Source organism: Phodopus roborovskii, unplaced genomic scaffold (assembly GCF_943737965.1).
Source record: "Phodopus roborovskii unplaced genomic scaffold, PHOROB, whole genome shotgun sequence".
NCBI classification, from domain to species: domain Eukaryota; kingdom Metazoa; phylum Chordata; class Mammalia; order Rodentia; family Cricetidae; genus Phodopus; species Phodopus roborovskii.
In genome coordinates, this window is record NW_026126480.1 from 42,237,658 (window position 1) to 42,262,538 (window position 24,881).

The 24,881-nt window shown below is 43.5% G+C and overlaps 1 protein-coding gene across 1 annotated transcript in view; it reads right to left on the bottom strand.

The window, feature by feature from the left end:
* Adam12 (ADAM metallopeptidase domain 12) overlaps positions 1-23,110 on the bottom strand; it is a 293,978-nt gene extending 270,868 nt beyond the window's left edge. Inside the window, exon 1 of the mRNA XM_051193213.1 lies at positions 22,595-23,110. Coding sequence (XP_051049170.1) covers positions 22,595-22,685 — 91 coding nt within the window. The 5' untranslated portion in view covers positions 22,686-23,110. The remainder of the gene's footprint in view (positions 1-22,594) is intronic.
* Between the last annotated feature and the right edge of the window lie 1,771 nt (positions 23,111-24,881).

Here is a 24,881-nt window from a genome sequence, read left to right on the forward strand (position 1 = left end):
TATACAAATAAATGGCATACCACCTTAGGATGTACTCTTTTTTAAATAACTGAGAGTTTAACTACAACCATGTTTTATACTAAGTTTCCATATTTACATACAAAAAAAATAATTTCCCAAAGCCACTGAAGCCATCTAACATGGCTATGAAGAAAAGGATGGCCAAGGAACAAGGGAGGAGAGGCAAGGTAAAACTTGAGATTTTTGAAAATTAGCCTGGTGGAGTTCTCCATTGAATTTTGTGGTTGCTGAAGTTGCGTTTTGTTTAGAAAGCGTATTTTGCCTCTTGATTGAAGTGCTACTCATTTGAACCAAAGTTACTCCAAAAGCTGAGCCTTTTGGAGAGGGGATAAAATGGAAAAAAGGGAGCATACAGTTAAATGCATTATCACTGGGTTACTACATAACAACCACAGGAAACGCAAACCCAAGTTAGAGAGTAGAGCTTCTTACACTGCTGCTTCATCTGTTTCCTTCCTGGGGCAACAGGAAGCACAGATCCAGCTGGTAGAGACATCTGACTTACTGTCATTTTGTTGTTTACCTAATGGCTACAGCATCATAGTATTTCCTTAGAGGTGTTACTTTTGTATCACTGATATTAGAAATACTATGTTTTCCATACTTAACGTTAGGACACATGGACTTTTTTTTTTAACAAAAGAATTGTCAAATGTTTACAGGAATGGTGAGGTAAAGACAAACCTTTAGCTCTTTAGTTGATTCACATTGTTGAAAACAAACAAACAAACAAACAAAAACCCCGCAGGGCACCCATGACCCAGAGGGAACAAGGTTTCCCAGGAAAAGAGTCTTCACTTCTTGCTGGTGAGAGCATTCACCTCTGCTACCACTGCTACTCTTTGCTGACACCAGACTCCAGTGTCTTCAGATTCTAACATAGACTGAAGGCCAGCAATCCTTCAGGAATCTTCCAGCAGCAGACTGAGATTGCTTTGTGGACTAGGAAGCCAGCAGACTCCCAGATTCTCCAGTGTACACATGGCCACTATTGGACTGTCCAGCCCCTATTATTTGTAAGTCAGTTTAGTAAACCCCTCTATAATATGTATACGTTCTTATCAGTTCTGTTGTGTAGAGAATCCTGCCTAATACATTCGAGATGGAGTTTGAGCTAAGACAGTGTTGGGGTGAGGGAGAATGAACTGGTGTCAGAGACAAGGGAGACACAGCAGTAACACAGGACTTGGGCAGGAAGAAAATTGCCCTAGAGACAGGGTGCTATTTCCCCAGCCTGATGCTTCGGAGAACAGAAGCTTATGACTGTCAGAGATTGTTTCATTAGTAACTCTCATTGTCTAGCTGACTTACTGTGCTAGACAGCCTAAGACCTTAAAGATCTGGCTTCTCTTGCTGCTGTGTACAGACAACCACTGCCTTAGGGTTGGACTAGGCTGTCCTTATCATTCTCTTCTAACTCGCAGATTCTGGTCATCACATCATGGTTAGATTATGTCACTTCTGGTTTCTTGTGAGCAGCACCCCTCTACCCCTCCCCCATCCTCTGTTGCTTCCCAACAGCTGCAGACGACCTCTGTTCAGGAAATGAGAGGGGACTTCTAGAAAGTGTCACCACCTGGACAAGCACTTAAAAAAACTGAATTGCACATGGTGGTGTGGTATAAAATTTGAAAACCAATCCTTTCCAGTTAAGACTTCTGATGAGACCTAGCCCTGGTAATACATTAACTGATGCCTGCCAGAGAAGCCACATCAGAGTACCAAGCAAGTCATGGCTTGATCTCTGTCCCATGAACACTGAGATCCTAAGCAGGCGCTGACGCGAAATAAGTGGTATTTCCACCTATGTACATTACAATTTTTATCACTGTTCTCTCTATCTGTCATGGCTAGAAGATGGCAGGCTGTCTTGCATTTTATTTGTGAGAAAGAATAGGAGAGTCAGTAAATTGAACCCATCACACAGTAAATTTCTCTGTAGTGAAAACACAGTTGAGCTGATAAACTTACATAGTTTTTGTTTGGTTGGTTGGTTTTTTGGTATTGAAACAAAGGATTAAATGCATTGGGTCCTAAAAATGGACTCTTGAGGTCAGGACCCAAAGGACAAGCCCTAGGACCCTCAGAGTGAAAGACATGAATGTTGTAGTTGCTGTGTCCTTCTGGAAAGCAGGCACCTAAGCACATCAGAGGTGAGAGCTGGGAAAAAAGCAGAAGTCTAAAGGAGTGCATGAAGATCGTGGCTCCTCTCCTGTCAGCCCAGCAGGCTCTGAAATCAACCACCAAACTGTAGTTGACTCTGCCAGTTAGCAGCTGCAGTAGCTAGTCAGATCCCATGTCCTCCATCCCAGTGATGGATGCCATAATGGTCATGCATTTCCTTGGACTGTGGTCACATTTTAACAAGCTACTTCCTTCCAAGGGCTTGCCCCAGTGCCTGCTGAATGTTAGGGGCACTGCCAGTGGCACCACAATTGCTGTGATCAGCCCAAGTTCTACTCTGTCCTTTTCTTAGGACAGTAGCAGCTGTGTTTCCTACCAGCTATGCGGAGGAGAAAGTAAAATGAAAAGCTTATTCTAAAGGTGAGCAAAGTTGAGAAACAGGAAAGGAGACTGTGAAATTTGTGAGGACAAACTGGCAGAGGGAAATGTGAGAGGACATGAAGTTCCCATGAATTAATGATGCTCAAGGAATGTGAGTTCCCTGTGAAGACATGGCATGAAACTTATGGAATCACCTTAATGAGTCATCTCATTTTTGTGTCATTTAGGCAATTGCCTCCCGCCCCCTAGATAAATGAGTGGAGAAATGTGGGGGGGTTTTTTTGTGTGTGGTGTGTGTGTGTGTGTGTGTGTGTGTGTGTGTGTGTGGTTTGTTTGTGTTTGTTTTCTTTTTGTAGAATCACAGAAGCCATTCCAAAAGTTGCAAAGATATTCAGATGCGTGTCTGCCATCAACTTGTTCCATCATACAACCCTCAATCCCTTATCAAAACTACTAAGCATGGAAGAATCTGGTGCGTGCTCCCAGAAGGTGCAGGCAAGAGGAATTCTGTTAACACCTCCACTGGCTGAGAGGCAACTTCCGGAGGGTTTGTCTGCCTGGTTCCCCAGCTGTTCTCATTTTGCCTCTGCCAGAGGGAGATGGGACAGCTGATGGCCTCACCCGAAGCTTAGCTTGGCCCCATCATTAGCACATCCACCACTGCAGCTGCCAAGGCAAAGACTGGCCTGCCAGCAGGAGAGCAGCTGCCTGATGCTCCTACGAGCATTCAGAGTACTGGAAGCTGAGACCCAGTGGCCCTGGAGTACATTCAGTTTCATTTCAGCACATCCCTAGGATTCATGCATGCTGCATGCCATGAGGTGGGAACCTGAGTCTGGTTTTCACGGCACTGCACCCCCAGCTCCTAGTCCAATTTTTGGATCACAGTATGCAGGAAGGAAATGTGTTGGTTCACATGGGGCCTTCTGGGTCTGAAAACATGATGCCTCCATAGAGAGTTTGCCATTGAAACATATACAAGTGCTAAATGTGACACCCACATTGGAGGACCCATATAACTGAACTTAAAAGAAAGGGGCGGCAATTAGAGGTGGTTAAAGGAATTCCCAGCAAAGACATCCTGACACTCAACACCTCAGAAGCCAGGAGGTCTAGTGGATATTGGCCTAACTCCAGTGGTTTACTGACAGGAAGTATGCCATGAACATGTAGAATGATATCTAAGTCCCTTGAATAAAACCAGGGCCGGGGCTAGAGGTCTATCACACGGTATGTGTTTGCCAGGCATATGAGGCCCTGGTTCCCATTCCTGCCACCACAATCTCCCCATAAAAAAAGTCTAAAAAGATCCTTGCAGGACTGCCCTTCCCAAGTTATCAGGGCTATAAAAACATTATGAGTTTCTCAAGGAGCTTGTTCTCTCTCAAATCACTTATTTTCACCCCCAAATCTGGTAAGGATTAGATCATAGGTCCAAAGCAGGCTCCCAAACTGTCACTGCTGCTGACAATGTCCTGAATGACAGACATGGCTCAGCCCAGGCTGCACTCTGAGTTGGTAAATAGAAGGATTGCCACTTAAAGCCAGCATTGCTCAGAAATCTTATGAAGCAGGTTTCTGTTTATTGGGATCAGGATTTCTACTCTTATCCACACCCTTTAACCAGCTGCCTCCAGCAATAAGCACCCAGTTTCTCATCAACACAAACAAGCATGTAACAGATCAAAGTCCCCACACTGTTCTAGCCTGCACCCAGCCTCCCACTGCTCTAACTTCCAAGCTGTTCCAGCTCACATGCCTCCCTTAAAATTGGCAAGGCTTCTCCAGTTTTTGCTGTCCTCTCTGTCCCTGGGGAGACTGCACTGGAACTTCAAGTCTCTGCTACATGGATGCAGAGAGCAAGCTTACAATAAATGTGTGGTATAAATGTCCTGAGTTGGAGAATGGTCTACAAGGATGGGTGCAGACAAGTGAACTCCCAAGCACCTGCCATGCATGAACACACTCTACAGGAAAGTTCCAGAATTGATACTATGGCCCCAAGTGCACAGAGATCCCATGGAGGAGGCAGCTGGGAAAGGGAAAGCAGGTTTGGAAAAGGTAAACCATGATAATAAAGAAAAATACAATTTTTACTCTAAACTCTTGAGATGATGGAGCAATCTGGCAGGAATGACAATAAAATATAACCAAAGACATGAAAAAATAGAAAACAACAACAATGAACAGTAAACTAAAGGGTATCACTTTGAAAAGTATCTAGCAAGTTTGAAGGACAAAATAAAGCTTTCACAAATGAAGATTTAAAGATAAGTGGGAAATGTAAAAGGGAGTCAATAGATAGTTTAAACAGTATTGAATCCCCTGCCAGGGCTATGGAATAAGTTCAAGGCCAGGTTGAACAACCTAATAGGACTTTGTCTCAGCATTTTTAGCAAAACAAAGATGGCTTGGGATATAGACAAGCAGCTGCATTTGTGAATATGTTTAAGGCCCTAGGTTCAATCGCCAGTACCACAAAAGACAAATAGGCAGAGGAAAAGAGAGGCAGAGAAATGGGAAGATGATGAAGAAGAGATGGGGATGGAGTGGAGGTGGTGCTGACATAAGGCCAGACATGATAAATGAAAGTTATTCCATTTCAGACATACACAGAAATACATTCATATCAAATGGTGATGAAACGATCGTGTGCACACATATTTAACACATGGACAACAATGAAGAACTACTTTATCTAGAGAAAAAGACAGATTTAGGTACAACAGGTAACTGTTACCTGAAAGAGAACTGAGCCATCTTGGGAATGGTTGAGCTACACCAGGGAGTCTCTATCTGCTCAAGGGAAACTGTCCATCTAGAATTCTGTTCACAGCTAAACCCATGAAAGAGTTATGATTGGCAAATTTGCAGACAGCAAATCCAGCTTGTTCAACAGAAACCTTCAATGGAAGACACCTTTAACAAGGAGTGAGCTGAGCCCAGCAGCAGGGAGGTCTGTGGGTGGGATGTGGATGAGATTTAATTTATTAAATGGGTGAGACTAAGTCTGGGCTGAATAAATTATGGGACCAGAGTTCCGTATGGCCCCAATTCATTGCTCTTACTTTAAAGACTCTCTCTGTGTGTGTGTGTGTGTGTGTGTGTGTGTGTGTGTGTGCACCTGTGTAAATATGTGTGTATCTATGTAAATGTGTGTATAAACCACATTTATGCAGGTGCCTTTGAAGACCAGAAGAGGGCATCAGATCCCCCAGCACTAGAGTCTTCAGTGGTTGTGAACTGCCTGATCAGTTCTGGGAACTGATCCTGGGTCTTCAGCCTGAAGAGCAAGTGTTCTTAAGGACTGTGGCATCTCTACAGCTCCCCAACCCCCAGCAATGTTTGATGAATGTATTAGCTACTTTTGTTGCTGTGATAAAACACCTGACAAAGGCGACTTAAGGGAGGGGTGACTGACTGTCTTGGCTCACAGTTTGAAGGTTCAGTTTGTCACATCAGAAAAGGTGTGATGGAAGGGACAGCCCAAGGTTGTGAGGGCATCACATCTCAGGAAGCATAGAGGGATACAAAGCTGGCTTTCTCCTTTTCTCCCTTTTATTCAACCATGGTCCCCAGCCTGTGGGATGGTACCATCCATTTCAGTGAGTCTTTTCTCCCCAGTTAAACCTGTCTGGAAACACCCTCACTCATAGGTGGTTTCCCTAGGATAGTGGTTCTTAACCTTCCTAATGCTATGACCCTTTAATACAGTTGCTCTTGTTGTGGTGACCCCCGACCATAAAATTAGTTTTGTTGCTACTTTATAACTGTAATTTTGCTACTGTTATGAATCATAATGTAAACATTTGATATACAGGATATCTGATATGTGACCCCTGGGGGCAACTCACAGGTTGAAACCTCTGTCCTACAAGATCCCAAGTCCTGTATTAACTAAGATGATCAATCACAACAAGCAACATATGTTTCAAAAGAGCAGAACTGAATTACCAAACAGCAGTGATCATGAACACTCAGAAGTACAGTGGGAAGCATCAACCTATGCTTAGTCTGTGTGGCCAAGAGAAGGCAAAGGTTCTCTACAAACTCTGTTAGTGAAATGCAAATGTGAAAAACCAAACAGTACCAAAGTGTGTAAACAGAATGGAATTTAGAGCCTCTAAACTCACAGATCTAGAAGTTGTAAACAGTCCTTTAGCCATATAGTGGGAGAAGAGAAAGAAGAAAAAAGGCATATAAAAAAGCAAAAGCTAAAGTTATTCTCATTAAAATGGAAAGGAGAGAGAGAGAAAGAGAAAGAGAGGGAGGGAAAGAGCACATGTATACTGCCTGCTTCTTAGCCCGCAGAGGTGGTGCTGAAGAGGGAGTATAACATGAACATTTGTGATAATTCTCACAGGGTTTCTACTGAGTAAATACACACTCTACTAGTGTTAATAAACATGCAAGATCACTGAATTAAAAATCAGTTAAATAAGTTAAAAGAAGCAACAATTAGAACTGAAAAACAATGTAAAATAAGAATAGCCAGAGCTAGCACCTGTAGAAGCTGTGAAATAGATGTGGGGGGTATTACTAGAAGTCTAATTCTATATAGTTTTTTTTTCTATACTAAAGATCTAGAGGCTGGAGAAATGGCTCAGCATGTAAGAGTGGTTGCTGCTCTTTCAAAAGATGCAGTTAAGGGTCCAGCACCTGCATCAGGCAGATTCCTATTCCTGCTCCATGGATCCAATTGCCTCTTCTGACCTCTGTGGGTACCTTGCACATGTGGCAGATACTTTCACAGACACTTAAATAAAAAACAAAACAAAAAAATTCAATCTCTAAAGCAACCCAAACAAAAGTTAAAGATCTAAAAATCACAACAACTAAAAGTGGTCAGAGCATCTAGACAGAGCTCCTGCAGAGCTATGCAAGGACTCTGGGGAGAAAACCATCCAAAGCATCCTGAATAATGTTACACAGAACTAGTAACTAGATATGTCTATATCTATGACAGCAGAGGTCATGGGGATGCTCACTGTTTGCTGAATTAGCTGAGATCTCTGCATGGGACATTATGTAAACCCTTCAGGAAGATTCTAATATTCATCTTCATACAAAACACTGGAACTTCATAAACAATCAAGATACTTTGAAAGGAAAGAAAGAATGGGAGGGAGAAATTGTTTTCTAAGAACTTAGTAAGGGCAGGGCCCTTTACATTATCTCATGGCATCCTCTGGATATGCACAGAGGTAGACAACTGTAGAGCAGATGACCAAGGAAGACAGACATAAAATTTGTCTGAATGGAAGAGGAAACAGAAGGATTGTTAGAGCCAGAGGATGTGGAGGAGAGCTGTGAAACCCTGCCCTCTGGATCTGACACAGCTATTGTACTCATGGGCTCACAACAGCTAAGGTTACCTGCCCAAGAACAAGCTAGTAAAGTTGCAGAGAAGATGGGGTAGCAGATCCCCAGGCCCTACCTCTTGACTGAGGAGCTTCTGGAAGTTGATAGCTACTGGGGGATTGAGGGTCAGTCTTTTTTCAAAGATGTGGCCACTGGTAGGATTCCCATGCTCCAGTGGATGGTTCCACACCCATGAACAACTGGGCAGTACCAACTGGATTTAGTGGGTTATCAAGAGAAAAAAGAGACAGCAAATTGGAAGGGCAAATTGGAGAGTTGGAGGAGAAAATGGGGTGGTAAACTATGATTGTATTTTATTGTATACATGTATGAAATTCTCAAGATTATAGAGAAAATTTATTTTGTTTGGTTCCAGCCATTTCAGTCCTCCTAGCCCTGAGAGGTTTTCCTGTGATGTGGGATTTTTCAGGGTGAGTCCGAGCTAGCTGACATCAACATGGGAATCTTAGTACTTCCAACATCTCCTTAAGTCTCTCTTTTAGGAACTTTGCCCCAGCAACAAGACATATTATTGCCAACCTGAGCCCTTAAGTCCTCACTGGAGACTGTGGAAAGAAGATCTCAGAGCTCCTGTGTTGACCAGAATAAGAAACAGATTCAATAACTGTTACTCTGATTGTGGGTTATTTAGATATGCACAAAAATAGATGCTGATCTCATCTAATAAATTAAAAGTACATTTCAATTATGTCAATAGCAAAGGTTAACATTTAGGAGAAATTATCTTTAAAAAGTCTCTTTTTCAGCTGGGCATTGGTAGCACATGCCTTTAGTTCCAGCACTCGGGATGCAGAGGCAGGTGGATCTCTGTGAGTTCTGGTCTACAGAGCAAGTTCCAGGACAGCATCCAAAGCAATACAGAGAAACCCTGTCTCGAAAAACAAGAAAGAAAACTCTTTTTCAGTTCAGAAAAGAACATTTATAAACTAAATTTTAAAAAAATCACTAAGAGGGTCAAAGAGATGGCTCAGCAGGTAAAGGCAACTCCCCTGTAAGCCCAACAACCTGAGTTTGCTCCTCTGACTTCACCGTAGAAGGAGAGAGATGACCCCAAAAAGTTGCCCTTTGACCTCCATTTGTGTACTCCAGCACACACGAGTCTTTAACCCATCTTTCTCTTACACACACACACACACATACACACACACATTTTAAAAATCATGTTTGAAAATAGATAAATGAGAGCTAAAGAGATGGCTCAGGGGTTAAGAGTAATGGCTGCTCTTCTAAAGAACCTGGTTACTTACCCAGCACTGATAGGGTGGCTCACAACCTATCTATAGCTCCAGACTCAGGGCATCTGATGCTCCCTTCCGGTCTTCAGGTATGCAAATGGTATACAGGCAAGGCTGTCTCTCTCCCTCTCTGTCACATACACACACTCTCACACACACACACACACTCACACACACACACACACACACACACACAATTTAAGTTTGGTGGGGAACAATTGGAGATACCTGATATCAATCTCTGACCATCATGTGTACATGCACATCTATACATTTGAGCACATGGGTGCACACACGTGCACATACATACACACACTCCATAGATGAATGAGTGGTTTTCCCAGCTGCCATCACAGACAGATTACTGTTGCTGTCAACCTCAACAAGTCATAAAAAAGAAACTTCTTGCAACAGATAGTGTACTCAGAACCATCAGAGAAGTTCTTGAGACCAAGTGACAGGTGCTGTGGCACAGTGACCCAATGCTTAGCCATAGACAGTCATCTGTATCATCCCCTTCAAGACTCAGGGAACACTGTGGAGAAGGCATCAGAAAAAGTGTTAAGATTCCTGGTAGGTTGACCAGGCTGTGCCCCATGTCCCAAGAGTAGTTAGGTAACACAAATTAAACTTACTGAATTGAGGAGGAGGAGTGCTCAAAGTTGGGTAGGTAAGGAAGGATCTAGGAGGAATTGGGAGAGGGGGTGAATATGATCAAACATATGATATGAAATTTTCATTGTATATGAAATTCTCAAAGAAGGAATAACAATACTATTTTAAAAAGAGAAAGAAAGCAAATGATGCTAAGTGCTGGGGAAGGGGCTGAGTATTGCACAGCAACATCTTCCCAGTTGAAACATTTGCTCCAGGAGTGTCTGGGCTCCTGAGACTCAAGAAGTGGAGAAAAGGTCACAAGTCTGAGAAAGCAGAACCTTCGAAGATCGAAGATTCTCAGATGCCTCTCTTCAGTTTTGGAGCAGGAGAAGACAATGGGGAGAGGTTGCCTGTGGCCAAGAGAGCTGAGCCCCAGAAAGGAGACTTTAGCTCTGAGGAGAGACTGGGGACTGTTGACCTGCAGGACCGAGGGTGCAACTCTCACTGGTGGAGTGGGTGGACTTTCCAGTGATGCGGCTGCTGTTCTGACTCATCCCTGCTCTCATAAGCAGCCCTACACTGCTTACTGCTTACTGGTTAGTAACCTCAGTAATAACTCATTAGTCACCCCCTCCCAAAAAATGAAGGAAGGGAGGAAGCAACAAACTAATATCTACAATATAACTCCAGTTCTCCTGCTCTGTAATAAAAACATAACATATTGGAATAGTGATTGTTTGGGGAGGAGGACAAGAATTCTTCATAATTTTGCTTTTATTTTTCTCAGTCCATTTTTTAGATTTTCTTTAATCTTACTTGCCATGTAATATGAATGAAGATAAATAAACAATATGAAAAACTGAAAAAAAGATAAATAAAAATATGCTACTCAGAGAACACGTCTAAACAAAACTAGTCTGAGAATACCTTATAGGCATGAAAATGTCAGTTCAAAGATAAAAAATATATCACATCTAGCTTGTCAAAATGTAAAAGCCAGAAAAATAGCAAATATGCCTAATTTTGTGTAATCAAAACTCTCCAAGTAGGAATTTTTTTTCCCTTTGTGGAGCCAATTTGAAAAGCAATTTAACAAAGTATATTAAAGTGGAAAATGAACGCATGGTACAACTCAGCAATTCACTCATAATAGGTCCCCTAGAGCTCAGGCTTACACATAAAAGAGACAGGACGAGGATCTACCGCCATACTGTAAAACGCTGGAGAAAGCAGGTATTTGTCAACACTGGAGAGCAGAATTCGCAGCCTAGCCATTCAATTAAAAAGAGTGAGCCAAGTATAAATGCCAGCATGAATACAGCTTAGTAACACACTGATGCTCAAAAAACACAATAAAACAAAGTCCCACAGGTTGCAAATGCCATCTGCAGTAAGCAGTCATTAACCTAACGTTTAAATACAAAAACAACACCAGGGACCTATTGGAGAAATGGATCTTTGAGACCCACCAACTACTCAGAAAGGAAGAGGGCTGGCTGGGTGGGACACGGATGTGTGGCCATACACATATCTTTAATGTTTTAGACCTTTAAGGTTTAGACATTCTGAATCATGTATGATAGAAAACATAGTAAGAATACAAATGTGTGACTTTGTGTGACTTAGTCTTGGTTCTTTGCTGAACTTTAAATTATTTCTCAGTCATCTTCTTGCTATACTAAATTATATTGAAATTGACTGAAAAATTATTTTAGTTTGAAATGTTTATTTGGTACTATGGTTTGAACGTGAAACACTCTCCTTCCTGTAGGCAGAGATGTAGTTCATGTGTTGGAACACTTAGGCTCCAGCCTTTCATATGGGTCCTATCTGCCTATCTGGCAGACACAGGGCTTGGAGGGACAGGCCTCAAGGGTCAAAGGTCAACACAGCTCTTTGTTCCTGATTCACTAAGATCTGATTTTCATATATATGTATGTATGTAGGTATGTGTGTTTGTGTGTGTATATATACATATATATGACTATATAGATAATATTTTATATTTATATTTTTTATTCATATAAAATTTGGCCTTTTGTGGAAGGGTTTCTCTGCCTAGCCTGGTTGTCCTGGAAATTGTTATATAGACCAAGATACCATTGAACTCTGAGATTTGCTTACCTTTGCCTCCCAAGTATTGGGATTAAAGGCATATGCCACTACCACCTGTCTTAAGAACTGATACTCTTTTGATAAGGTTGCCATTTTTATTATGTTGATCCTATCTATCCAAGAATATGGGAGATCTTTCCATTTTTTGATATTTTCTTCAAGTTCTTTCTTCAAAGACTTAAAGTTCTTATCATACAGGTCTTTCACTTGTTTGGTTAGAGTTACCCCAAGATATTTTATATTATTTGTGGTTATTGTAAAGAGTGATGTTTCTCTGATTTCTTTCTCATTCCATTTGTCATATTTGTCATTTGTATATAGGAGGGCTACTGATTTTTTTGTTGTTGTTAATCTTGTATTTTGCCACATTCCTGAGGTATTTATCAGCTGATAAAGTTCCTTGTTAGAATTTTTGGGGTCACTTATGTAAACTATCATATCATCTGCGAATAGTGAAAGTTTGACTTCTTCCTTTCCACTTTGGATCTGGTTTTCTTTTTTCTTTTTTGTTTTGATTTTTTGAGACAAGGTTTCTTTGTATTGCTTTGGAGCCTGTCCTGGAACTTGCTCTGTAAACCAGGCTGGCCTCAAACTCACAGAGATCCACCTGCCTCTGTCTCCCAAGTGCTGGGATTAAAGGTGTACATCACTAACACCTGGCTGGATCTGGTTTTCTATACCCCAACTTCTTTCTACCATGCTTTCCTGCATTTCCTGCATGATGCTCCCTTTGAGCCATGAGCTGAAACCACCCCCCTTCAAGTTTCTTCTGTCAAGTATTTTGCACAATGTCAAGGAAAGTAACAAACATATTTGGCATATCTCATTTCAGGAGTATACCTGCTCCATTAACCAGAGAATAGCAGCCCTTTAAATCAGAGACTTGCTGGAGAGATAGCTCAGTGATTAAAAGCAGAGGACCGGATTTTGGTTCCCAGCACCCACAGCTTCATAGGATCTGATCCTGTCTTCTGGCCTCCACAGGCATCTGCATTCATATGTATGTGCCTTGCATGCTCCCACACAAACACACAGATTCAAGTACTAAGGCATGTTTTTAGAGCTTATAAATCCGAATGCAAGTCCAATGATAATATTACCTGGAAATTAAGGATTCAAAACAAACCAAACAAGTAAAATCAGGTTCTCAGATTATATCCAAGCTCAAGTGAACATAGACAGTCCCCCCCCCCATCCCAATCCTCTCCTGGCTTGAATGCCAAGCAATATAAGAAAGTTTTGGGTTTGGATGCTGAATGGTGCTTAGCATGCTCTGCTTGGGGGGGGGGCATTCTCAGGTATGTGGAGGCCATCTAAAAGGCTATGGAGACCAAAACTTCAGTAAGAAGGAGGCAGAAGGTCAAGGTACTATAGGAAGCTGCCCATTTTTTAAAGCAGTTGGCCAGGAAGCTGGCCTTGGGATGACATAAAAGCTTAAAGGATACAAAAAATATCAATATGAGGATGGATTATTCAGCTTCTCCTCCTCATCTGTCAATTGAAGACAAGTTATATTGGGCATTAAATAAAGTCCAAGGAAACAGGATGAAAAATGACTCACAGGAAGTAGGAAGGTTGAAGCAGTGATCTGTCCAAAACCACGAGACTAGAGCACACATTTGAATTGGAAAGTAGTGTATCTGACCTGCATTACCAAGTCTGTTGAAAATCAGATGGATTTCCAATCTCACTGCCATGAGCATTGCATTATGCCAAAGATAGAGTGCACAGATTACTGAATGTTTATCATGGCTGGGGTATGGCCTACTTTTCCTCATGAGATAGCATGGAGATGGCCTTGCATCTGTCGCCTCCAGGCACCATCTGAAGCCCCAGTGTCCTCTGCTATGGGAAGAGGGCAGGAACAGGACATGCTCCAGGATTCTCTCCCGAGTGCCACATGGGACCTTGGCATGGTGCCTAGCTCCAGTGCCCTCAGTGAGTTTTATTATCTGCATGCTGATATAAAACTCTGGGTTTGGTCAAATACTAACTGTACATATAAAATGAAACAGCTACACAGAATATAAAACTTTCTATCAAGAGTGTGTCCACCTCACTTTTCAGTCCTGATATCCAGAGATGTTTAACCTTGCTCTGTGTGGGGGGGGGGGTACAGGCTAAAGTTTATGGAACTGTGTGGAATGCAGGCTGAGGGTTGTAGGGTTGTATAGAGTGCAGGCTGAGGGGTGTGAGGCCATGTGAGGTGCAGGCTGAGGGTGTGGGTACCCATGTGCCTCCAAACACATATTCAGAAACAGTTATCAAATCTATCTTTGGAAATCAGAGACATAGGGGGAACAACAGGGTTTTTAAAAGGTTCCTAGAATACATTCCGATAATTTTTTTTATTTTTATTTTTATTTTAATTTTTTAATTTTATTTTATTTTATTATTTTTTTTTTTTTGCAACTGTCACAAGTTCATTACAGCACCATCTAGGGCAGGAAGAAATCTACTTAGCTTCGTTAAATGATGGCACTTCGTCCTTGAAAATATTTTTGTGTACACTTTCCACAGCTGCAACATTTGTCTAATTAGGTGTATGTTGACTTTGAGTTTTCGTAGATTTTGTTGAAAAGAAAGTTTTAAAATATTTGAAAATGGATTTAGTGTTTGTTTCCACAAGGAAGGAAGAGAAGGAGCCAAATGACAGTGGGAGGAAGAGAATGTCAACTGTGGTATAAAGCCTGGCTGGCTTCTAGTTGGGCATGGCAGGGTCACAGGTACTTCCCCATCTTCCCTCTTGAAACGGCAATGAAACAATGGTTACCCTAACAACCACAATAGCCAGAGGAAATGAAGAAAGCAAGAGGAGGCAGTGATGGTTTGGGAGGTGTGCAGCTCTGGGCAGAGCTCAGGGATGTGGGTCATGTCCTGGGCATTTGGCCCCCAGTGGGTGGAGCTATTCTGTGGGCTTAGGAAGTGCTGCTGCCCTGCTGGTGGCTGTATGCTACTGGAGGGTGAGATTTGAGAGTTTAAAGTCTAATGCATTGCCACTGCTTTATTTTTGCAGTTCGAGATGTGAGCCGCCAGCTTCCTCGTTGTGTGTGATGCTCCACCATCACAGACTCAAAACCTCTGGGACCGTAAGTCCCAATAAATTATGTTTTCTATAAGTTGCTTTGGCCGTGGTGTTTTATCCATAGCAATTGGAAAATAAGCAATGCACACCACTAGCACCACTCCAGAGGGAAAGGAAGAGGGGGCAGGAGAGAGGGAAGGGGAGAAGGAGAGGGTGCAAGCACAACCTCCCTGGAGAATATGAAAGCCATTAGAGGCAAGAAGGCCATGTAAAGCCCTGGAAGAGGCCATGTATGCCTATCAGGGCAAGCATGGACTTGGAAAATTAGAAGCCGAAGCTCCACAAGTCTCCTGTGAAGGCAGCATGGTGGCTGCCTGCCTCTGCAACCCCAGGGCACAAGAATGCATTGAGGAGACACAACAACACAGAACTTCTGAGCCCAAGGGCACTTTCACCCTCACCTGGAGGATGAGCTCCTAGACAGGAAAGGTCACAACATACTGAATTAAAAACAAAAGTGACATGAAAGCATGACATCCCCTTTAACCCTGTCCTGCTGCATTCCAAGGCCCTGTAGCCAGACTACAACCTCCAGCAGGAGATAGGGGGGTTATTCACTTATTTAAAATAAAAAGCACAAAAACAAACAAACAAATACTGATTAGCTCAAAAGAAACTAATACTTATACCAAGGCTATGGGAGGTCTCCCAATAAAATGTAGCTTCCTTCCCCCACTCAATGAATTTATTTGAGGAAGCATATAGAACCTCCAGTCAGCTCAGAAGCCCTTTATTAAATGGCAACAGTGAACCAAAGCTCAGATGTTTGAACTCAGAGATTCTTCCAAGGGGGGTCGGGGAGAAGAATCTCAAAATTCACAGTGACCCCGAGGTTAACAAAGAATGTCTACCAATCAATAATGTATTCAGAGTTAACGAAAACCTTGTATGCATGACAAGAAGACGTGGCCATTTTCATAAAATGAAGGCAATTTATATAACAGAAGAACTCTTGGAGATCAGATGGCAGCAAACATCTTTTAATTGAATGGGGCGTGGGGGAGCAGCTAGAAAATACAGTTAAAGAACTACCCGCCCCCAAATGGAATAATGATGGGGAGATTGAAAATGATAAGGAAGAAAATGGAACAGCTGAAGAAATAATGCAAGAAAGCAAAGTAGAACTTCCTAACATAAAATCTCAGTCTGACAGTCATGCTGAGTTCCCAGCATGGTTACCGAAAAGAACACCACTAAAACATACCACACAAAATGTAAAAATTACAGGTAGAAAGAAAAGATAGTAAAAGGAAATATATTTAAAAGATGAACAATGAACATACTATTAATTTTTAATGTTCTCAAGCAGTAGTGGGAATAGAGACAAAAAAGAAATTCCTTATTGAAGGACATATGACTTCTGCCAAACTAGCAATCAAGGATGAATGGAGAACACATGCAAAAAAAAAAAAAAAGACTGGAATGTTGGTCATACCTTGCATGTATATATAGAAATATGCATACACATATACTGTATCATATTCATATACACAAATGAATATGTATATGTGCATGCATGTGCGTGTGTGTGTGTGTGTGTGTGTGTGAGAGAGAGAGAGAGAGAACATCTCTATGGAGAAGAAATGTACTCAGTTTTTTTAGATTATTTAGCTTCATTTCTTTTTTTAAAAAGTAAAATTTGATTCCACAAGGAATAGAAGCCAAATATCAATGGAAGGAAGAAAATGTTTGTATGTCAATGCCAAATGTGGCAATAATTTTATACATGTAAACACACATTCGTGTGTGTGTGTGTGTGTGTGTGTGTGTGTGCGCGCGCGCGCGTGCGCGTGCATGTAGAAAGATACAGGATTTCTTTCTAGTAGATCTCTAGTAGACACAGAAGTGCCTGTGTGCACAGACACACACACCATCTTTTCCAGAGTCCTGTGCAATGGACGTCCTTGGTCATAAACTGCCAGTAAAAGCTGTATAAAGCGGGTAATAAGATTCTGTGACCCAATATAGGCTGATTGAGGTTTATTAGGGGAGAATTCACTTACACAAGAAACAGACAACTGCTGCAGGTTCCCACTCCGAGGATGTACTCCGATCTTCTCTCATCTCCAACCCGGAAGTAAGAGAGAGCATCCAGGTCAGGACCTAGACCTAGACTCCACCGGTCATGCCCACACCTGTCCTCATGCTCCAACCGGCATAGTCAATACAACAGGTGTGGGCAGGGTGGATATCTCACAATTCCCCTTTTAGTCTAAAAAAAAAAGATTTAGGCTTGATACAATACTATATACAAAGATAGTAAATATCAAGGATGCTCTAGGAGAAGCAAATTTAAGAACATACACACTTAAGACCTATTGCCAGTGAGGTAACAAGAGCAAATAGCAAGAACTACATTTCTAGTCCTGGGGAAAAGGTACAACAGAGATTACTATGGAGTTGTCCTAAGCTGGAAAGTTAAATCTTATACTTAATATTTCTATCTAGGAAGAGAGAGAACAATAATTGTGACAGTCTAATCTTCAACCTCATCAAAGACCTGAGAAGGAAGATACCAATACTAGGGTAGGCAGGAAGTGCAGGCGAACAGCTTCCACAAGATGCAGTGAAGACAGAAACAGCAGACACCCTGGACAGTCACCCAAAATCTCACAGAAATATCAGGACAATCAGCTTTGGCTGAGGCCTAGAGTATCTGACTGACCAACAAGAAACAGGGAGGTAGAGAGGCTGTCTTACCCTGACTTGGAAAGGTTCAGTAGTCTTCTATGTTTGCCTCTCCTGCAAGCATAGTAGGCCAGCATGTCCAAAGTCAGTGATTGAGGTGGGGGTGGTTCTTTGCCCAAGAGTCCATTAGCTGAGGAGAGAATGGACTCCAGAAGAAGTAACATCAGTGTCCAGCATTTTCTTGGTAATAGTTTGGTGCTGTCAGGAGCAATTGTGTCTCATGTCAATGGAGTACTAATATTAAAATATTTAAATGCCATGTTATGAAGGTCTATGAAGTGTTTGAAGATCAAACATATATGTATGACTAATTTCATAGGTATGAGAAAAATGGGTGATGATAATCTGTAATACTCAAGAGTATAGCTATATAAATGGCTGAAACTTCCCAAACTAATTTACCAAGGACAATATTAGCAATATAACTATATACATGGGTGATGGGAGATGTCATTTTGTAAATATGTTTCTCATATTAGTTAGTGAATAAAGCACTGTTGGCCAATAGGAAAGAAAGATAGGAGGGACTAGGAGACAAGGAGGAAAGAGGAAGTAGGAAGGAGGAGTCAACATGGAGAGACTGGGGAGACCAGACGCAGGCCCAATTCCCCGGTAAGATGATATCACGTGGAAATACGTAGATTAACAGAAATGGGTTAATACTTAAGACAGAGCTAGCTGATAAGAAACAAGTACCTGGACAACAGCATTATATCTAATACAGCATCTCTGTGCGTTATTTGGGGCTGGCGCGGCGGAGGGACTAGACCAGTGGGCGGAAAAACCTACTCCTCACACATGGGAGATGACATTCTGTAAATATGTTTCTCTTATTGGTTAATGAATAAAGCCCTGTTGGCCAATAGGAAAGCAAGATAGGCAGGAGTAGGAGACAAGGAGGATTCTGGGAGATGGAGTAGAGAGTCAAGATATACCATGTGACAAAAGTAAGAAGTCTGGACCCTTTCTCTGGTAAGATAAGACCACGTGGCAACACTTAGATTGATAGAAATGGGTTAATATATAAGACAGAGCTAGTCAATAAGAAACACTAGTAACAGGCCAACAGTTTCATAATTAATACACTGTCTCTGCGTGTTATTTGTGGCTGATGCATCTAAAAGACCAGGCCAGGCTGGCGGGAAACTGCTTGTGACAGCTGTGAATCTGCTAAAAGGCTTATACAAATATTATTTTCCTAAAAGAAAAAGAGATGGAATTGTAGGTCTTCACCTTTTGCCTCTTTTGCTCTATTGTTGCCTAGAAGGCAGGAATGAGAACAAGGAGCCAGCATGAGATCAAAAGGCAGTAAGTGTAAATACAGAAGTCAGCATCTAAGAATAGCAGATACAAGGAAGATGTAGTGCCTCTGATTGTAGCAATGGCCTGCAACACCTGTAAAGTCACTCCTATTATACTGTTCACCTCATAATAGCTTTCCATGTAAGAAAAAAAGAACAAAAACACTGCTGCAACCATGGCTTCTGTTATTTGCAACTAAAAGCAGCCCTCGTATATTCACAAGCTACCAAAGAACTATCTTGGGCTGGAAAGATAGCTCAACAGTTAAGAGCACTGGCTGTTCCTCCAGTGGACTCTGGTCCAATTCCCAGCACCTACACAGCAGCTCACAAACATCTGTAGAATACAGTTCCAAGGTGCCCTCTTCTGGGCTCTACAGACATGACACAAAGCAAGCACGTAGTGAAAGCAAAATATCCATACACACAAAATATTTTTCAAAATGTGAATCACCCAAATAGTCTTCCTGGAATGTGCGCATCATAATAAATAAATAAAAATAAAAAAGGAAGGAAGGAAAAAGTAATGTGCTCAGAAAAGAAGTGAAGCAATATGGGAAGGTTATGAGAGAACTTTCCAGGCTCTTGGTTAAGGATAGCCCTGGGGCAATTACTGAATTATGTTCCTAAAGAATATCCAGTTCATGGGGCTGGGGAGATAACTCAATTGGAAAATGCCTTGCTGTGCAACCATGAGGACCAGAGTTCAATTCCCCAAATCCACACAAAAGTCTGGTTTAATGGTACACACTTGTAATCCCCTGGCTAAGAGACAGTAATAGATAGATCCTAGGGCTTACTGGTCAAGCAGCCACACTACTTAATGCATTCTTGCCAGGAGGAACAATGTTCAAAAAAAAAAAAAAAAAAAAGGTAAGTGGTACCTAAGGGCTGACACTGGAGACTGTGTTCTGTCCTCTACATGTACCCACACATATAAACTCTCATACACATACATGAACATAAAAGTAGTAGGAAAGTTCAAAATGTAAACACATGAAACATTTATTCGTGTTGGCAGAAAGGAGGAATCATTACTTGTTGAGGACTGAGCATATCCTGAGTTTGACTGTAGCCTCGTTCATTAACCTGAGTTCCAGCACAGCTCAGCCTAAACATGACCAAAACAGAGTCCAAGGAAAGGAAACTCACATGGTCTGATTCTGGATGGACTGTTGCAATGAGTCTTTCTGTGTTGTACCAGCCAGCTCCCAAATATAGACACAGAGACTTCTTATTAATTATGAAAGGTTGGCCTGTATCTTAGGCTTGTTCCTAACTAGCTCTTATAACTTAAATTAACCCATTTATTTTAATCTATGTTCTAACATGTGGCATTACCTCTCTTGCATCATGTATGTCCTGTTTCTTTTCTGTGTCTCCTGCCATTGCTCTCCTTGCCTCCATTCCTCTTCTTTTCTCTTTGTCTGGAAGTCCCACCTAACCTCTTCCTGCCTAGCTATTGACCATTCAGCTCTTTTTACACCAATCAGAGGCACCTTGGCAAAGACACATCTTCACAATGTACAAAAAGATTATTCCACAACAGACTGTATTAACATTAGCAACAGTGTTGGGGAGCACACCCCATGTGAGGACAAGAAGAACAGCAAGCCTACAACTCAAGAGCTACTGTGATGCAGGTAAGCTTCTACAGAGCATAACAGCCTGAATGGAATAGCATACTAAAATGGGAGGAGCTAGGGAGATGGGAATACACCCTCATAGTTGGTGGCTTATGTTGTGAAAGGGAGACTCAGCATGAGGCATCAGGAGAAGGCAGCAGATATCATTAGTGCAGTGAGGAAGATTGCTGGAAGTGGATGGCTTAGGATCTAGGATTCTGTTTTGGTCATGTTTGGGCTGAGCTGTTCTGGAACTCAGGATAATGAATGAGGCTACAGTCAAACTCAGGATATGCTCAGCCCTCAACAAGTAATGATTCCTCTTTTATGCCAACATGAATAAATGCTTCATGTGTTTGCATTTTAAAAGTCTTCAGTGACATGATTTGGGGCACGCACTGAGATTTGATCCTGAGACTCCAAGTATAAACACACCATGAACTTGGAACATTGAAGCACAATACTTAAGCCACTAAAAGTGTGTTGGCCTTGCTGCTTTGCTGAAGCTCTCTATCCCAAGGCAGAGAGGACTGTCTACCAAAGCTGCAGCCATGAAGTAATAACCCCCCCCCAAAATAATTCCCCACTACTAGCTTTATTTAATAAACATTTGCCTCTAAAAAATATCAGCTGTGCTAAACTTCTGTTTATGTGTGTGAAGTATGTGCCAAGTTCAGGACCACCTCAGGCTTACTTTGAAACTTAGTTTACATGTTTCTAAAGCATATTTGCTGGGGAAAAAAAAGAAAAAAAAAAAAAAACCTTCAAAGGAATCAGAGAAATCAGATTGTCCAAAATCAGATTGTCCAAAACTCTTTCAAAACACCTTTGACTCTTTGACTGTGGTTGTCATCTGCAGGTCCCAGAGTTCTCTAAATAGTCTTCAGTCTTGTTGCCTTTCTCACTGATAAATACCTCGATGTGTGCAATCTTTTAATTTAATCACCAGTTTGCCAGATATTTATGGGAGCTGGGATTTAGTCACATTATGGCAGAGATTCTGGGGTGGAGGGTAACAGTGACAACTGAGAAATAAAACGTTTCGTGTTGGAAACAGTGCTGAAAACTAAATGCCTGTTACATAGAATCACAGAACTCTTTTAAGTCTGAGGCCAAGGAGAATTATTCATTGGTGAATAGCGCTCCTAGCGGCAGAAGAAGCCAGCAGCAATAGGGACCAGGGAAGCTCCCGAATTTTAAGAAGGCACCTGCTGTGAGTTCTCATTATGCAAACAGGATCCACAGGTGCCCAGGCTTTAAGGAAATTCAACTCAGGAAAACATGAGTTTGTAGAAGGAGAGAGAGAGAAAAAGCCTTTAATGTGTGCACTTTCGTTTAACTCCGAAGTGGGCTGGGTTCTCGATCTACACGAGGTCATGATGTAAGCAATTATTTATCAACAAGGATGAGCAAGAGAAGGAGTTCTGTAAGTTTGATCGCTCCTGACAATTAGGAAGTGAAGCGGGGGATGGGAAAGAGACGAGGGAGGCAAGGAAGTCAATTAAAACAAACAAAAAGTAAAGAGCGCTGTAGGTACATCTGTGTGTGTACGTGTGCGTGGGGGGCGAGGGTCATTTGCGCGGCCACAGTGCTTTCCCCAGCTTTGTCACGGCGGTAGTGGAAAGGAAACCTGGGGGTCCGGGTTTAACTCTGAAGCTGGGTGGAGTAGCTAAGCCACCAGATCAGTAAAATGACCCCACGCAACTCTCTAAGGCGACACGTGTAACTGTCAAGACACTGAGAGAGCCTTAGAAGTGAATGTCACTCCTAGAGGGGTGGCTGTGTGTACCTTTTCATCCAGAAACTAGTAGCTTCAAGGCTCCGAGCCAAGTGTCTTCTCCACACACACATCCCCAACCCCGAGTGGGCACCTGGCAGGGGACGGGCGGGTGTCAAGGCGCTGCGAGCGCGAGCCCGGGGGTTCCGCAGATGCGCCCCGGTGCGTCTCCTCTCTTCGTGGCTGTGGCACGCAGAGACCCCAGACTGGCTCGAGGTGGCAGGGAGGGGACGCGCGGGCAGCCGCCTGCACGGGTGACTTACCTCGGGCCGCATGGGGCGCCAGCAGGGCCCCGGCCAGGGCCAACAGGAGGGCGCGGGCGGGGGGCGCGCGCCGCGGCGGGCGCTCTGCCATTGTCGCCGGCCTGGCCTGCAGCTGCTTCGGGGGCCCAGCAGCCAGCGCCGCAGCATCCCACGCGGGCGCAGTGCCGGGGGACGTCCTACTGCCCTGAGTCTGCCGCGACCCCCACGCGCAACGCCCCGGCCGCGGAGCAGAGAGTCTAGCCTTTCATTTTTCAAAAAAAAAACTTTCTCCCCTCCCCGTGTGTGTGCGTGCGCGCGCGCGATACTCTGGCACGAGCCGCCCTTGACCGTTGCAATAAATGAGCAGCCTGTCCGAGTTGGCGCCGGGGACCCGCGATCTGAGGGCGGGCCTGTGCAATGGATCCGCGGCCAGCAGTCGCCGTTCTCATTACCTCGGAACAAATTAGCGTCTCCCCCGCACCCCGCCCGCCTGCGGCGTCCCGCGGGTCCTAGAGACCGCTCTGGGGGCCCCCGCCCGCCCCGGTCCCGCCCACTCCTGGGGGCGTCTGGATGCAGGGTGCACTGGGACACCGAGTGCCGCCCGCCCGCATAGAGCGGGCTCTGTGGTGGCGATGGCTCGGGAACATACACTTCCCAGCCTCAGGATGATGTGGCCTCGGGGCCCGGGGCGCCGGCAGCCAAGAGCACACGCGGCAGTGGGGTCCAGCTTTCCAGACTGAGGCTGGAAAGGATGACTGGGCTGCTAGCTGCTGGCTAGCCGGGAACCGGCTGGATGTGAGGAACCGGTCTGGGATTATGGTGCACAGCCAGGCAGCCTCTGGCTGCTGGGTCCCAGGGTCCCAAAAACGCACCTCACACCTGAGGAATAAGATTGAATTTACAGCACCAGGCACTTAGGCTTTCGGTGTAATGCTGTTTTTGACGCTGATAGATTGGCTAAAGTTTCCTTTCCGTTGTCTAGACCCAGGAAAAGGTCCAGATACTTTCCAACTTCACTGATCCTAAGGGGTGCATGGCTTGGCTGGTTAGAGATGCAGACTCCAAGCACGCTTAGTGATTCGTGCCCTTAATCCTGAAATTTGGGGGCCTGAGGCAGGAGGGTTACTGAAAGTTTGAGGCTAACAAGGAGGTACACCAGGAGTTCTGGGTCAGCCTGGGGTACAAAGAGAGATAGTGCCCTCCCTGCCCCCAAAGATAGTGAGCAAGTCCAGGTGAGAGAAAATACCAATTGTCAGACAGCTGCTCCTCCAGAGTATAGCTAGGCAAGTGCCAACAAAGGGATTGAGGGATTCACCTCACCTCAGGGCTGTAGCTGTGCCTCCCTCCCCCCCCCCCCCACTTCTGCCTGACAGTTTTCCTAACAGGGCTCATCCTGCTAAGAACCACGTGAGAAGCCGCAGGGGCCAGGAAGACAGAAGCAGCAAGACACTGTGGTGCCTAACATGGCCACTTTTTAGAATTGTAATCGTTCTAGGGGATGCCGCCCCAATCCAGGCCTGCGAACTCAGAGCCTGGTAGTTTTCAATGCTCCAGCAAGATCATACTGCAGCTGAGATTCAGACCAACCGGAGAGATTGTGTTCTGATCCTCCAACCTCCCCTGTTGTGGGACAGGTCCCCAGCAGGAGAGGAATGGGGTAGAAGAAGCCTGGGTTCCTTACTGCCTCCCTGAAAAAATCACTTTACTCACCAGCTGCCTCCCACCAGCATCGGTATACAGCATTCTCATGCTTCCATATAACACAGGACCTTACAAAGTGAGAGACTTCATACTCACTTTGGAAACAAGGCCAGGGAACAGGCACCGTTTGTTACTAGCCAGCCTTGTATGTTTGTCCTTGTGTTCATGTGTTCATTCACTCATTTAGTCAGAATTAACAATGTTACATTAGGGACTTGGGAAATTAAGCTGTAGAGAAATGCCTCTTGCCTTTCAAGGCTTTTATGTTTTTTTGCTCTGTTGAGGCAGTATCTATGTGGCCCCATGGCTGTCCTGGAACTCACTATGTAGAGCACACTGGCTTTGAACTCACCAGGAACTGCTACCTGTGCCTTCCAAGTGCTGGGGTTAAAGGTGTGCACCACCACACCTGGCAGGCCTTTCAATCTTAGTGTATAAGCCAGTAAATCACGACTTGGCAGTGTATGCACACTAACTAGGTTAGATTACTACGTCACTATGTGTGACATAGGGTGTCCACTACATCATATCACTTTAATGTACAGATAAAGAAACTACAGTTCACCAAAGTACCAAGTGGTTTTACTGCAGCTGCACAGTGGCTCAG